At 44.5% G+C, this 13,128-nt stretch overlaps 5 protein-coding genes across 5 annotated transcripts; 2 read left to right on the top strand and 3 right to left on the bottom strand.

The window, feature by feature from the left end:
* Positions 1-122: 122 nt before the first annotated feature.
* Positions 123-3,063, top strand: LOC122611821 (proton-coupled folate transporter). Its single transcript, XM_043785160.1, has 9 exons — positions 123-458; positions 517-629; positions 1,157-1,307; positions 1,374-1,557; positions 1,868-2,054; positions 2,120-2,255; positions 2,319-2,645; positions 2,702-2,858; positions 2,923-3,063. The coding sequence occupies exons 1-9, from the start codon at positions 290-292 to the stop codon at positions 2,984-2,986; spliced, it is 1,488 nt and encodes a 495-aa protein (XP_043641095.1). The 5' UTR covers positions 123-289; the 3' UTR covers positions 2,987-3,063.
* An 839-nt stretch (positions 3,064-3,902) lies between these two features.
* On the bottom strand, positions 3,903-6,813 carry LOC122611819. The gene is made up of 9 exons (XM_043785157.1): positions 6,406-6,813; positions 6,227-6,336; positions 6,011-6,161; positions 4,886-5,656; positions 4,690-4,826; positions 4,432-4,621; positions 4,291-4,338; positions 4,118-4,226; positions 3,903-4,043 (listed from the first exon to the last, which is right to left on the bottom strand). The coding sequence occupies exons 1-9, from the start codon at positions 6,530-6,532 to the stop codon at positions 3,986-3,988; spliced, it is 1,701 nt and encodes a 566-aa protein (XP_043641092.1). The 5' UTR covers positions 6,533-6,813; the 3' UTR covers positions 3,903-3,985.
* Positions 6,814-8,139: 1,326 nt separating this feature from the next.
* On the bottom strand, positions 8,140-10,377 carry LOC122626577 (proton-coupled folate transporter). Its single transcript, XM_043806893.1, has 9 exons — positions 10,140-10,377; positions 9,966-10,075; positions 9,759-9,909; positions 9,513-9,702; positions 9,134-9,456; positions 8,723-8,868; positions 8,479-8,668; positions 8,260-8,416; positions 8,140-8,197 (listed from the first exon to the last, which is right to left on the bottom strand). The coding sequence occupies exons 1-9, from the start codon at positions 10,375-10,377 to the stop codon at positions 8,140-8,142; spliced, it is 1,563 nt and encodes a 520-aa protein (XP_043662828.1).
* A 580-nt stretch (positions 10,378-10,957) lies between these two features.
* Positions 10,958-12,248, top strand: LOC122625275 (DNA repair protein RAD51 homolog 4). Its single transcript, XM_043805332.1, has 3 exons — positions 10,958-11,371; positions 11,430-11,941; positions 12,004-12,248. Exons 1-3 carry the CDS (start codon positions 11,121-11,123, stop codon positions 12,246-12,248), a joined length of 1,008 nt encoding a protein of 335 aa, XP_043661267.1. The 5' UTR covers positions 10,958-11,120.
* On the bottom strand, positions 12,245-12,860 carry LOC122625282. Its single transcript, XM_043805345.1, has 2 exons — positions 12,760-12,860; positions 12,245-12,701 (listed from the first exon to the last, which is right to left on the bottom strand). Exons 1-2 carry the CDS (start codon positions 12,843-12,845, stop codon positions 12,245-12,247), a joined length of 543 nt encoding a protein of 180 aa, XP_043661280.1. The 5' UTR covers positions 12,846-12,860.
* Positions 12,861-13,128: the final 268 nt, after the last annotated feature.

The following is a 13,128-nucleotide window of genomic DNA, read 5'->3' as shown; positions in this document are numbered from 1 at the left end:
GAGGTTTCTCGGGAGGGAGCCGCTCGAACGGGCGTAGATAGGGCGCGGCAAACGGTTTGGTGTGCTCAAATTGGCAATCGCTCGCTTTGTTTGTTTACGTCGTCTATTTCAGCTGCTCCCTCAGTTAGTCTATCACTCGAGTTCGGCGCGCGCGGAGGTTTAACACAGTTCCCGCTACGATATATTGCTTGGTTGAATGAATCGCTAATTCCTTTGTCTACACGATAATTGCTGCGATCGCTTTGTTGCATTAGGTGAGCGATAAGACCGTGACCTTGAGTTCAGCAGAATGCTTAGAGATGATGAGGAGCCAATTATTGGCAGTAATGATGAGCTGCTGGACACCGAAGTGCTTTCCCCACCTACCAATAGGATTTTCGCTAGCTGGCTGAAAAGACCCCGCTCGCTTATTTTAGAGCCCGCCGTATTTCTGGTTTTCTTTGGCAGATTCCTAACAGGTGTGTATAGATGACTGAATGTGTGGTGGGCGTCTTTAAGTCAGATTGTTTCCATCAGATGCCGTTTACCAGAACCAGATACTCTACCAGACCTGCGTCACGGTCATGAAATATAATGCCACCGAATGCGAGCCATTTCTCGGTACGGATCGTGCCTCCGATGAGGTTAAGGCAAGTTCAAAAGCATTAGCCGACAGGCGTATACGTATTCTTAAACATTATTCATAAACATTAATGAATACGACTTTAGTGAGTCTATAATTGCATTTCAATTAGCAGTCATTTTATTTGATGTTGTATTTGTGCTCATGTGTAATTTGTTCTATACTTATTTCCAAAACATCTTAATTCTGTAATGTTTGTTAACTTTCGATGCGGATTGAAAACTCTGTATGTCCCTATAGTTTTCGTTGACTGGTATCTTCAGTAAACTTATACTGAAGAAGGTTTGTCCCACTTGTTTCTGCTTATCAGTTGACCAAAACAAAAGTAAACCCAAATTGTTTATGACTAATGGGTCGTCTTATCACAAAAAGTTATCGGCCACAGTATACAAATCGGGATTGATATTTCGACATGCATGTGTGAAGATTGTTAAGCCCGGCCAAAACCCCTAGTGAGTCATAGAAACGTGACGACAGCTTGGCGGGGTTATCAGCAGAAGAGAATTCCCTATCAACACTGTTCCCATTTTGCAGAAGATCGAGGGGCAAGTTCAGGAGTATGCCTCCACCATCACAATGATAAGCTCAATGCTCGAGAGCACCATTCCCGCCATAGTTAGCCTCTTCCTGGGACCCTGGTCAGATAAGTTCGGCAGAAGGCCCATCCTGCTATCCACATTTACAGGTGAGAATACCATATGAATACCTAATTATCTAATGAACTCTTTAAAGTATCTGATTAATTTGGTAGGCTACTTTATCAGCGCCATCATCCTGGTAGTTCTTACTCAAATAACGACTGCCGTCAATATCAGTCCCTGGTGGTTCCTGTTGTCCTGTGTGCCATCTGTGTTTAGCGGGGGCACCTGCGCCCTCATCACCATCCTCTACTGCCATGTATCGGATGTCGCCACCGAGAATAAGCGAGCCATGAGGTGAGTGGATGTCATACAATGACACTTTATGTATTTGACTTATATTAATGATCAAGAATATATTTTAATTTCTCATTTAGCCTTTACACCAAGTTTTTCTTTTATACAACACTAAGTCTTATAATACTTTTTATATTAAGCAATATAAAAATAGCAGTTTCGTAAGACATTTAGACAAGTTTAAAGAGAGCCCTTAGCTAGATATTTCGAAAGAATCTCATTTAAATGAATTCAATGGACGTTTGCCTTAACGAGATAATATTCAGCAAATGTTGTTACTACCTAATACTTATGAATGAATTTCGTCCAGAATGGTGACAATGGAAGCTGCCCTAGGCCTGGGCATGATGGCTGGCGGAGTGGCTAGTGGATACATCTATGCGGCTACTGGAGCTTCCACACTCTTTATCTTGGTGGGCTCCATCATCTCCATTGCGCTTATTTACGTCTACTTCTTTGTGCCCGAGAGTCTGAAGTCTGAAGACTTGCAAAGTGGGGTATGTACATACATATGTGGTTTATCAACTGTCAACTGTTTCTGAATTACGTAATTATCGGTTAGTCTCGAATCCGCGAGTTCTTCCGTTTGGACCTAGTTAAGGTCCTCGTTAAGACCTGCATCAGGAAACGCGAGAACTACGATCGTGCTATCATCTGGTTTGTGATGATGTCGCTGACATTGTGCGTTTTTGCCATGGGTGAGTGAAGTTAATAGCGATGCTTGCTCCAGGCGAGGAACTGACTAGTCGGTCGAATTCCAGAGGGCGAGTCAACAGTGAACTACATGTTTATGCGCAAGCAGTTCGACTACACTGTCCAGGACTACAGTGTGTTTAACGCGGCAAGGGTGGTCATTCAAGTGGTTGGCAGTACCATCGCCATGATCCTACTGCGTCGGCTTCTTGGACTGTCCACCATCATGATGACCCTTCTAGCCTTTGCCTGTTGTGTTCTTGAGAGCACGGTCAGAGCCACGGCCGTATATGGCAGCGAGATGTACTTGGCTCTAATAGTGGGCATGATGCGGGGCGTCATGTCGCCCATGTGCAAGGCCATCCTGTCGCACGTGACTCCCAGCTCGGAGTTGGGTGAGTCCCAGGGATTACGAAGACCTTCTATATACTAATACCTTTTCCATTCATAGGTAAAATCTTTTCCTTAACTACTTCCCTGCAGTCCATCTCCCCTTTAGGAGCGGCGCCTCTCTATACGGCCGTATACCAGGCCACTGTAAACTTTTATCCGGGCATCTTTAACTTCATCAGTGTGGGATTGTACTTCCTGTGTTACTGCATGTCGGCGTGAGTTTTCCTTCGGAATCCCGAAATTCTCATAAGTCTTAACTAAGTAAACATCCCATTGCAGAGCGGTCTTCGGCATTCAAAAGTCAATGGGCAGCGACAGCGTTTACCAGGCCATAGGAAGTTGACCTAGACATCACGCATTGGAATAGATCCCAATCGAGATGTGAACCATTCATAGGCCAGTGTATCAATATGATTTCCAATTCATATGTACATATATAAGTATTATTTCGGAGATGTATTTGCTATACCAATTAGGCTAAGCCTAAATCACTGTAAATAGCAAGCTGTAGAATAGGAGTTCTTAGGTCAGCCCTACAGCATTCACCAAAGACTTAGAGTAATTAAATATAAATATATACATATATAAATTAATTGTAATGGTATTTAATAACGTAAGCTCTGAATATTGAAATTTGTTTCATTTTGTTAAAAAACTTGAGAACAATGGTAAAATCTATTTTACACAAGAGGAAGGTTATCGTTATCCTTTGTTGACTGTTCTGTTGAGAATAGTGTGTGTGCGTATCTATAGAAATAACTAAAAAATCAAAATTCAAAACATTTTTCGTAACAGATTAGAGCTGTTTGTGTGTGGAACGTGAATTAGAGCTGTTTGTGGAACGTGTGGAACGTGAAAAGCGTGGACATCATTAGAGTCTGCATGCGTAATCTTAACTTTCTGGTTTTCTAGTCAATTCCGGACAACTCCAGACGGAACTAGCGAATGATCCTGATAAAGAATGTATGAGTTCCTCTACTTTTTTCTGTTACATACTTTTCAACAAATCTAGTATACCTTTTACACTATTAAAAGCGGGTACGACGAGTGATATTAGATACCCAAAACTCAGCTAATGAAAGTGCGAGATGATGCGATTTTGCAATTGTGTACTCTAGGAGTATAGCTACATATATAAATAGATACAATTTAAAAACAAATTACAGATAATTTAATATATAAATAAACAAGTCAAACAAAGATCCCTTCGTTCGATTTATAACTGATGATTCCTCATAGTTAAGCGCCTGCTTTGCGGACTCGCATCTTTAAATTCGCTCCACTTGTAAAATTTATTGCTTGGTTGGTTGAGGTGATCACGTGCTAATTTTGCGGTCGCCGCTCACTTGAGGACCTTGGCGTAGTGCTGCTTGTGCCTGTATTTGATCCGCAAGACATATCTGTGTAGGGGAAAGGGTGGAATGTGTGATCAATTAGCAGGTTTGCAGAGGGGGATTCAGGGCGCTAGGCTCACCCGATAAACACGAACGAAAGCAGGTACAGGAACGAGCTGACGAAGTTGAACAGACCCGGGTAGGTGGTGAGCGATCGCTTGTAGATGAGGGTGTACAAGGGTGCCGCCACTATAATTAGCAGCAAAAGAGTCAGTAAAGTAATCAACAATCAAACGACACTAGCCCCGCTTACCGAACGGTGCGAACGACTGCAAAACATTCTTGATGGAGAAAATCTTGCCTGCGGTAGAGGAGAGGTGAAACAGTTAATTTTCTAAAAAAGAAACAGCTGTGCCTCTGGGTTTATCCTATGGCAACCCATCACGAAACTCACCCAGATCCGAGGGAGGCACTATGTTCGATACTATTGTCCGGCACATGGGGCCCGAGATGGAGCGGAAGACGCCCAGGGTCACCGAGAGGTACATGTGCCAGGGCATCGTTGCAAATCCCTTAGCTAGATTGTTGAGAATCTCGGAAAAGAAGGCAAGCAGTGCCAGGGTCACAACCGACAGGCGAAAGACCTATAACAAAAGGATGACCGCAATCATAAATCTTATGCCCCACGGTTGGCGCCATTTTAAAAGCTTACCTTCCGCAGAATAAGGAACCCGATGAGTGCGCCAATCATGGGAACCAGGTGGCTGACCGTCTCGAAGAAGGTGTAGTCCCGCACAGTCCAGTGGAATTTCTCGCGCACGAATAGGTACATCACTGTCATCACTCCATCTAAAAGCGAATAGGTGAATTAGCTATGGAATTAATAGAAAGATCATGCTGACCCTTACCAAATACAAAGATAGACAGAAACATGGCCAGGGTAACCAGCCAGATGACGGCGCGCGCGTGATGATCCCGTCGCTTGAAGCAGGTGCTGATCATGTCTCTGATGTGAACCATACTGAACAGACCCGCCTTCTTGGTCTGCTCAGCCGCCTCCTGGCGCTTACTCTCCTCCGCCTTCTGTGGCAGCCGCTCCACATACTTTGCCAACAGATCGTCGTCGAAGCTCATCGCAGGAGTTGCCGGTGTGGGCAACTCCATCCTCTTCTCCTTCTCAGGCTCCTCATCATTCATGAAGTTCGGCGGACAGTCAATCCCAACGCGGTCCAACTGGAGGTCACAGGCGGTAATAGGCACTTTGCTTTCGATGCACTCCTTTACCCCATTTGCAGCAATCGCATTCTTGGTTTCCTGTTCCTTATGGTAGTGCAAGCTCTCCGGCACAAAGAAGACGATGAAGAACGTTGCGAAGGTAACGATGCAGCCGGAAAGACCGATGGTCGCCGACGATCCTACTGCTGCGTACACAAAGCTGGACAGCAGAGATCCACTTGTCAGCCCAATGAAGAACAGCGACTCCATAAAGATCATGCGGTAGGGGCGTGACTTGCAATCTGTGATGTCCGAGATGAAGCAGAAGGCGGCCACCGAGAAGACGCAATTGCCGCCGAGCAGGGAGTGGGGCACTGCAGCCAGGATGTACCACCAGGGATTGACCACATAGTAGCTGGACAACTGGCAGATGGCGGCCATCATTAGAAAGGATGCTGAGAATCCTGCGCAGGTCGAAAAACATGAAAATGTATCAGGAATTCATATTATTGGTTTATTTTTGTTCCTTTCAGGATACCTTTTATCATATTTCGAGCAATTCGACAAATCTGTTTTATTTGAGCTTTAAGTCGCCTAACATAAGTTGCACTTAAAAAAAAAGTCAGATACCCACTTGCCCTTCTGAAACGGAGGCTTACAACTTGTATATGTATAAAGAAGCTATAGAAATGATTACAAAGACTTTTCACTATGAAATGTTTACCTAGAGAAGCTTGATTGCGTTTACGTTTCTCCGCATTATTCTCGCTCAATCGCTAGTTAACACGATCCGGTGGAATTTATAAAACAGGTCTCACCTATCATGGAAACAATAAGCAGGGGTTTGCGTCCATAGTGATCCGACCAGGAGCCGATGAACAGGCCGCAGAAGGCTGGAACAATACTCTCTAGTAGGGTACGGGCTAGGAACAGATTGGCCACATACGGCTGCAGCTCCGTCTCAATGGCCTGCAAAGCGGAGGAGTGGGATCAGATCATAGTGGACTTGTGGCTTCTGCTGTACTGTAACCCACATTAATCTCCGCACTGGCGTTCTTCACATCCAGCTGCTTGCAATCGCTCTCGTTGTAGTGAAAAATCACGGTGCACGTCTGGTAGATGACCTGGTTGCGCTGGATGGTGCCTGAACAAGATGCCGAATTGGTGATAGATTCTAGGTAGGGCGATTCGGAGAACTGGGCGGGTCACTCACCCGATAGCGTGTGCGAGAAGAGCAGCATGAACACAACCGGTTCGATGTAAAACATATGAAACACCTTTTCCCATTGCAGATTCCGAAGTTTTTCCAGTGTAAACGCATTTGAGGCCTTCTCGACCATGGTTGTTTCTTTAGTGAAGAAGTTCTTTAATATCTAGCTTTAAATCGCCGAACTCGTTGGCTCCTCAGTGGCTCATTGCAACACCTGTCACGTAACCGCAGTCCCAATGAGAGAAAACCCCTGGTGCCCAGCACTGCCGATCAGATTTATGGGTTACTAATGCCAAATTCGAATATAATTTCAGCTTTTGATTGCAGCGGTAGTCGGAAACACGAAACTGAAAACCACCTCCAATCCGACGGCGACGGTACAAATAGAGTTTCGTTCTCGAAATGAGCGGCTACCGCGGAATCCGTGCGCTTTTATAGCGGGCCTCTCGGCGACGGAGGAACCGGCAACACATATGTACACCCCAGGTAAACAGTCGCACTGGGGAACAGTTGTTCATCTAGGGCCGCATCAGTTCCAGCGGCCAGCTTCGTTGGATTCACGTGAAATTGCATTCCCGGCGGAAAGTATAGGAAAATGTGTCGCAGTTTCGCTTAGCCAGATTCGAGTCTAAACAAATGGAGCTCGGTCAAACTCCATTCTATCCACCGGACTGGCTAAATTGGCTTTGGAGCCCTACCTTACCAGCTCAACTCACCGAAAGTTGGGTAGGGGAAACGTGAGAAACGTAGTTTGAATAGTTCGTTTGATTTCATCTTTGGATCGTGCGAATTAGTAGCACGAGCCAGAGCCATGGGAGTCTGAAAAGTGGTTAGTAGGTCCACAGGCCGATGCCAAAAATAACCCAAAAAAACCGGAGAGAATTAATGATGAACTATCTTTTTGTACCACATGTAATTGTTTTAAAAGAGGGTATACATCGAGTAGCACTTTACACACACACTGTTTTGTATCAAGGAGATAAATTGAAAATCGCAAAATTGAATATTGAGCTTATGCAAGAATAAAATCGCTATAGTTATAATTGTATTTATAATTGTTATAATTTGTATGTTACATTCATTTTAATTGGCCTGATGACAATTCATGCGATATGGTCGGCTTCAATCCACACAGAATTCCAGGGATTTCATTCTGCTCCGTTGGCACTAAATTCGTGCGTAAATTGAGTTTCATTCGGTTTTCGAGTATAGCGACTATAATACCGATCTTGATCAAGGGTGTAAAAAACCTGGCGACTAATTTTAAATTAGCGAGTGGAATTAGCGTTCGCTCAAATCCGTAGTTAGCACCAATCGTTGGGCATACAAAAGTATGCACATCCAAACATTTTTATAGATATTCCGTAAGAATTGTCAAGTGACTGCGCACACGCCACAGCTTTGCTGCAATAATAACCCATATTTTCGTTAATGAGAAAATATTTTGCTTCTGTAATTAAACGCTTTTCCCCAGAGAAGGGGAGAGTGAGATCTCGAGATATTAGCAAGTCAGAGGGCAGAAAGTACAATTCCTCTAACTATACTCCATGCTTGAATTTGTATAGGCTATTGTGCGACAATCGAGTATGTAAATAAGCTCGAAGTGATATACGGTTGAGTGGATTTCGCGTAAAGAGGTAGTCGAGGGAGTTTCCAAAGCCAGTCCATCTGTGTAACTGATAGCCAAATCTGGGCATGACTGGCGCTTTCTTCCATTCTTCTTAAAGCTTTCATCGATCATTTAAAAACTGGCTCATAGTACCCCTGATTTCTCGACTTTTTGTGCCAAACCGTGCTGAAATATTTAATATCGAGTACATATTGTAAAGCAATCGTATATTGCTCAAGGCAACGTACCCCAATAGAATAATGCCTATGCCAAATAAAAAGGCGCTAAACACATTGAAAATCCCCGGCTCCGTGTTCAGTGTTTGGGTGTAGATAGCAACGTACAAAGTGGAAGATATGAGGGGGGAGAGTGCTTGCAAAACCCCAAGCAGGGCGAAGATTTTACCTGGGAAGGGAAACCACAGATTTGTGTAAAGAACATCGCTATAAAGTGCCATATATACATACCCCGTTCATCAGTCGGCAGCAGATTGGTGATCATGGAACGGCACATGGGGTTCACGAGGGACTTGAAAACACCCAACCCAATGGCCACGTAAATCTGCCAGCTCTCCCAGGCGAAGCCCTTCATCAGGCTGCTGGCGCAGTGGCTCATGAGAGACACCAATGCCAGCCACAGGACGGCCGACTTGGTGCACTGTCAGACATTGGGATAGGTCAAGGAAATGAGTCAGCACCACATACAACTCACCTTGCGGAGAGACCAAATGAAGAAAACTCCACCTGAACCAGCCACTGCAGGAACCAAAATGCCGACAGTCTCGTATTCAGTAAACTGCTTTACGGTCCAATGGAACTTTATCCTCATAAACTTATAGAACACGGCGTTGCTGCCGTCTAGTGATAGCACAGATAGCACAGATAGCAAAAATGAATATTTAAAACCAAGACCTTTGCCAATGCTTATCCGCCAACAAAGGACAAGGCAATAAGTGACAACCCCATTTCAGCGTTTTAATTAAATAAATTATGAAATCTTGAAGTGCAAAAACGATATAGGTACTTAATATATATATATATATAGGTTTTCAGGGCCTTCCCGTATGATCACCTCGACTTTAAACGACGCTTGCATGTTAAATTATACTTTTTTTGAACTTGCCTGATACAAATGCGGTGAGGAGCAGTACTACCATGATGGTTGTGAGCATGAAGCGATTCTGGTGCTCACGAGGCCTAGAGCAGGTGTTCCACAAGCTCATCAGCATGGAAAGCACACTAGTGCCCGTCGATGAAGTCGATAGTGTCCTATTCCTGACGGCCAAACTCTCCGGAAGAAGGAGTGCCATCAGAAAGAGAGCCGTAAAAACGCAAAACGAAGAAATGCTGAAAACAATATAGGCGTCTGTGGCCTCGTATGCATAACCAGAACCAAGGCTACCAATGAGCAGGCCCACATATATGGCCAATTCATAGGCGATCATCCTACGGTGAAATATATGTTAGTAGTTCCAAATCCACTGGATTACTTAGCCAACTACCTGTAAGATCGAGCTCTGCCGTCGGACACATCGGCAATAAAGCAAACGGCAGCCACTGAATAGGTGACACTACTTCCCAAGCAGGAGAGCGGTACGATAGAGAGCACGTACCACCAGGGACTGACCAGACCTTGGGAGTTCATAGCACAGTAGGCGATCGCGCCTGAAATGAGATACTGAAGGCCGTAGCCTGCTGCACGGGTTAAGAATATAGGCATCTTCCGACTAGCGGGGGATCAAACCCACCTAGAAAGGAGCACATGAGAAGGGGCTTGCGTCCAAAGTGGTCCGCCCAGGATCCAGCAAAGAGCCCACAAAAAGCAGGAATAAAGCACTCCACTAACCGCATAGCCAGCGTGATCTTCGCAGCGTATGGTTGTACCTGCTCCTCAATTTTCTGGAAAAAAGGATATTAAATGAGTTTCTTTTTCCCCCCAAAGTTATCATCTTCACCATTGTTTCATTCGTGGCATTTTTGGTGCCCAGAAGTTGGCAAACGCTATCCGGATACCCCAAACCCGCGGTGCAGCTTTGGTAGATGACTTTATTTTTTAGAACGGTTGCTGAAATCCGGAGGAGTACACTGAGCTTTTGTGATACTAATGAAGGTCACTTCACTTGACTTACAAGAAAAGTTGTAGGCAAATAGCAGGATTAAAATAAATGGTTCGAGAAGATATATGCCCAGTGATTGGGGTCTTGAAGACTGAGGATTTTCAGGAAGTTCTGTACTAGCTGCAATAGCTGACGCTTCGGAACTGCAATTCCTCTCGCTACCTGCGCTACCAATCCGCATCGGATCCGCGTCGCCGGATCTCTGAGCTTTGGCAACCAAATTTTCGAAGGCGTGGGGTTCCTCGTCCATCTCTGTAACTCAACTGAGTCTTGGAGTTGATTCATTGCCGTCAACGAGAGGGGACAAGATTACAGATAGAGACGGGATACACTTATGTGTGTGGGGTTTCAGGGGATTTCATTCAGAAGCAATGTGTATAAAGTAGGCGCGCCTGTTGTTAAGTCTCTTATCATGAAAGGGCAAAAGTAGTTCAGATATAAATTATTAAATTTTTTATTAATTAGAATTTCCAATTTCATTCTTAGCGTACTAACTAAAGCTGTTTATCATCTTACAATTGTATTTCAAGAGCAATTTTTATTGCCGTTATCGAGAGAGCACTGTATTTTTTTACGCTGTCCAACTGCTGTCGCACGTGAGTCAGTTTCGAACTGACGATTTCCTCTTAGGGATTTTTTTATTGGGGGGACAACGTGCCGTATCTAAACTAAGAGCTGAGTTGGAGCTGCAAAACAAAAGATAAACACTCATTAATATGCATGTTGTGAATCGAGTGCCAACTTGGATTAGTTAATCCATGATCGACTCTTTAATTAGTACAAATAAAGTACCCTGATTCCAAATTTCTTTTTATTTACGTAGTCTCGTGTTTGACAAGTACATAATGTAAAAAATATAAAATTCGAAATTTTAAATTACAATTGATTGTAACGAATCGATTGGCGGAATTTGAATTTAGCCGCGCTGTTATCGACGATAATTTTATTTCGATACATTGCTGATAATAATATAAATAAATAAAGGCGCCCAAAATGGACCTCAAGCTTATGATTTTGCAAACATGCACGGGAAAATTGCTATCCGAATACCAATTAAATTTACTCCGTAAAAACAACATAGGGTCCCTGATCGACTTTTATGATGCGGATGAAACGAAACTCCACGAGCTATGGGCCATTAATATACAATCTGTTCGAGAATTGAAGAAGGAATTGTCTCTATTGCCAAAATGCTCCGCTAATGCAGGCACTCCGGACTTGAAATACAAGACGGGAATCGAAAAGTAAGTCTTTGTATCATTGTACTAGGACTTCGATTTTATAGCTCTGACCACAAATCAGCTTGGACAAACTGTTGGACTCCGTGGAACAGCCCTTTGGGCCAGGCAGAGTGTGGGAGCTCTGTGGTCAGCCAGGCGTGGGCAAGACTCAGCTGTTGTACACGTTGGCCGTAAATTTCGTCTGGGAGCATACCCAGCCAGTATTATTCATAGACACCAAGCGGGAATTCTCCTGTAAGAGGATACAGGACATGCTCGGGGACAACGGAACGGATGCAGAAGCTTGCGAAAGGGCCATGAAAAGAATCCAGGTGGTGCAGGCCGCTACTGTTGCTGATATAATTGGTCTGCTAAAATCCTTTGATCACCATTTGATCGAAATGCGGGCTTCCATGCAAACGAAGTTGGTGCTTATTGATTCCCTTGCCGCGTGCTTCGCTTACCACCGCGGCAGAAGGATGCTGGACGCCAGAAAGTCAGAGCTGACAGACTTGGCTTGCAGAATTCGGAAACTCGCTCTCACGGGCGTGGCATTTGTCATCGGGAATGTGTCATTCTTTGGAAACGATAAATGTATGTGCTTGTTTTACTTGTACGCTACGGATTTATAACTATCTACAACTTTATCTTAACAGACATCTGTGGTGATGACGGCGAGAAAGATGGCGACGATGAGGAAATGACGCGACAGCAGTTGGAGCCCATGCTGGGTGTCTATTGGAGCTCGGTTGCCACGCTCAGATTGTCGGTGGAGCTTCCAGAGACAGAGGACTTCACTCTTCAGGACGATGGCCTACGTTTTATGTACGTAATCTCGAACACCTATGGTCCAGATGGTGAGCACTGCCTGCTGCGCATCACGGATGCTGGTGTGCTTTAACGCCGGGCAAATGGATTCTGCGGATTGTGCTGATTGTAGGACTTTATAACCCGTTTGCCCGGCTCCAGAGCATCACCCAGACCGGGACGCTTACGCCTGTTGGAATTACCCGGTGCAGCCTCTAAGACCACAGGCACTGATTGATCCCGTAATGTACTCTTCTCCGCCGCCTCATCCACCGACAAGTCGGAATCGTGGGCATACTGGCAACTGGTGCCAAAGCGGCAGCGTCCCCTTCTAAAGTTCCAGCAAATCTTACGGCCGTTTTTCAATTTTTGGTGCGCATCGTTGTCAACCATCTTCACGTGCCGCTCCAGCGAAGCGGTTTTGTGCATCTCGGCCTCCAGGAAGGGATTGCTGAACACATCCCCCTTTCCAGCTCCTTGGGCAAGAGCTTGGCTCGCACTGGGCAATTTGGGAGGAGAAGTCTTCTCTTTTTCGATTGGTGGCGCTCTGAAAATATATAAGGATTTGAATCCCATGTCATACTGCAGGTAGAAAGAATGGCCACCTTTTAGTTTCGCGGTCTTCGGAAAATTGACTACTTGTGTCTTCATCGGACTCGGAGGAGTCGCTATAATCTGCCACAAGCGACATAATTTTTGTTTTGTTTATATGCAGCTCTAGGCAAAACAATGTGTTGTGAAAAATAATCTAACGCGTTTAGCTTGGCCACATAAAAATACCGAAAATATACCTTTTAACATTTACCAACCACTTAACGAAAACAAGAGTATTTACCCTATCCAAATTATTTGAAGCCCTTTTAAAAGATTAAAAACAAAAACTGGTTGGACTATTTTTATTATTATTGAGGTTGGGCCAGACTAACACTTACCTAGATTTTTTCAACGTAAATAGTCACATTTGGGTTTTTCAT

Source organism: Drosophila teissieri, chromosome 2L (genome assembly GCF_016746235.2).
Source record: "Drosophila teissieri strain GT53w chromosome 2L, Prin_Dtei_1.1, whole genome shotgun sequence".
NCBI classification, from domain to species: domain Eukaryota; kingdom Metazoa; phylum Arthropoda; class Insecta; order Diptera; family Drosophilidae; genus Drosophila; species Drosophila teissieri.
Note: the sequence above shows the minus strand (reverse complement) of the source record. Positions and strands in the feature narration are given on the sequence as shown.

Bases quoted from the DNA above. Each gene is read 5' to 3' on its own strand.
- LOC122625275 (XM_043805332.1), top strand. From the start codon at position 11,121: ATGGACCTCAAGCTTATGATTTTGCAAACATGCACGGGAAAATTGCTA. The intron at 11,372-11,429 runs GTAAGTCTTTGT...ACCACAAATCAG, and splicing joins TACAAGACGGGAATCGAAAA to CTTGGACAAACTGTTGGACT. The intron at 11,942-12,003 runs GTATGTGCTTGT...TTATCTTAACAG, and splicing joins ATTCTTTGGAAACGATAAAT to ACATCTGTGGTGATGACGGC.
- LOC122611821 (XM_043785160.1), top strand. From the start codon at position 290: ATGCTTAGAGATGATGAGGAGCCAATTATTGGCAGTAATGATGAGCTG. The intron at 1,308-1,373 runs GTGAGAATACCA...TTAATTTGGTAG, and splicing joins CCTGCTATCCACATTTACAG to GCTACTTTATCAGCGCCATC. The intron at 2,859-2,922 runs GTGAGTTTTCCT...ATCCCATTGCAG, and splicing joins CTGTGTTACTGCATGTCGGC to AGCGGTCTTCGGCATTCAAA.
- LOC122611819 (XM_043785157.1), bottom strand. From the start codon at position 6,532: ATGGTCGAGAAGGCCTCAAATGCGTTTACACTGGAAAAACTTCGGAAT. The intron at 5,657-6,010 runs GTGAGACCTGTT...CGACCTGCGCAG, and splicing joins GCTTATTGTTTCCATGATAG to GATTCTCAGCATCCTTTCTA. The intron at 4,227-4,290 runs GTAAGCGGGGCT...TGCTAATTATAG, and splicing joins GCAGTCGTTCGCACCGTTCG to TGGCGGCACCCTTGTACACC.
- LOC122625282 (XM_043805345.1), bottom strand. From the start codon at position 12,845: ATGTCGCTTGTGGCAGATTATAGCGACTCCTCCGAGTCCGATGAAGAC. The intron at 12,702-12,759 runs GTGGCCATTCTT...ATATATTTTCAG, and splicing joins GAAGACCGCGAAACTAAAAG to AGCGCCACCAATCGAAAAAG.
- LOC122626577 (XM_043806893.1), bottom strand. From the start codon at position 10,377: ATGGACGAGGAACCCCACGCCTTCGAAAATTTGGTTGCCAAAGCTCAG. The intron at 8,417-8,478 runs GTATGTATATAT...TTCCCTTCCCAG, and splicing joins GCTGCCGACTGATGAACGGG to GTAAAATCTTCGCCCTGCTT. The intron at 8,198-8,259 runs GTACGTTGCCTT...TAAATATTTCAG, and splicing joins ATAGGCATTATTCTATTGGG to CACGGTTTGGCACAAAAAGT.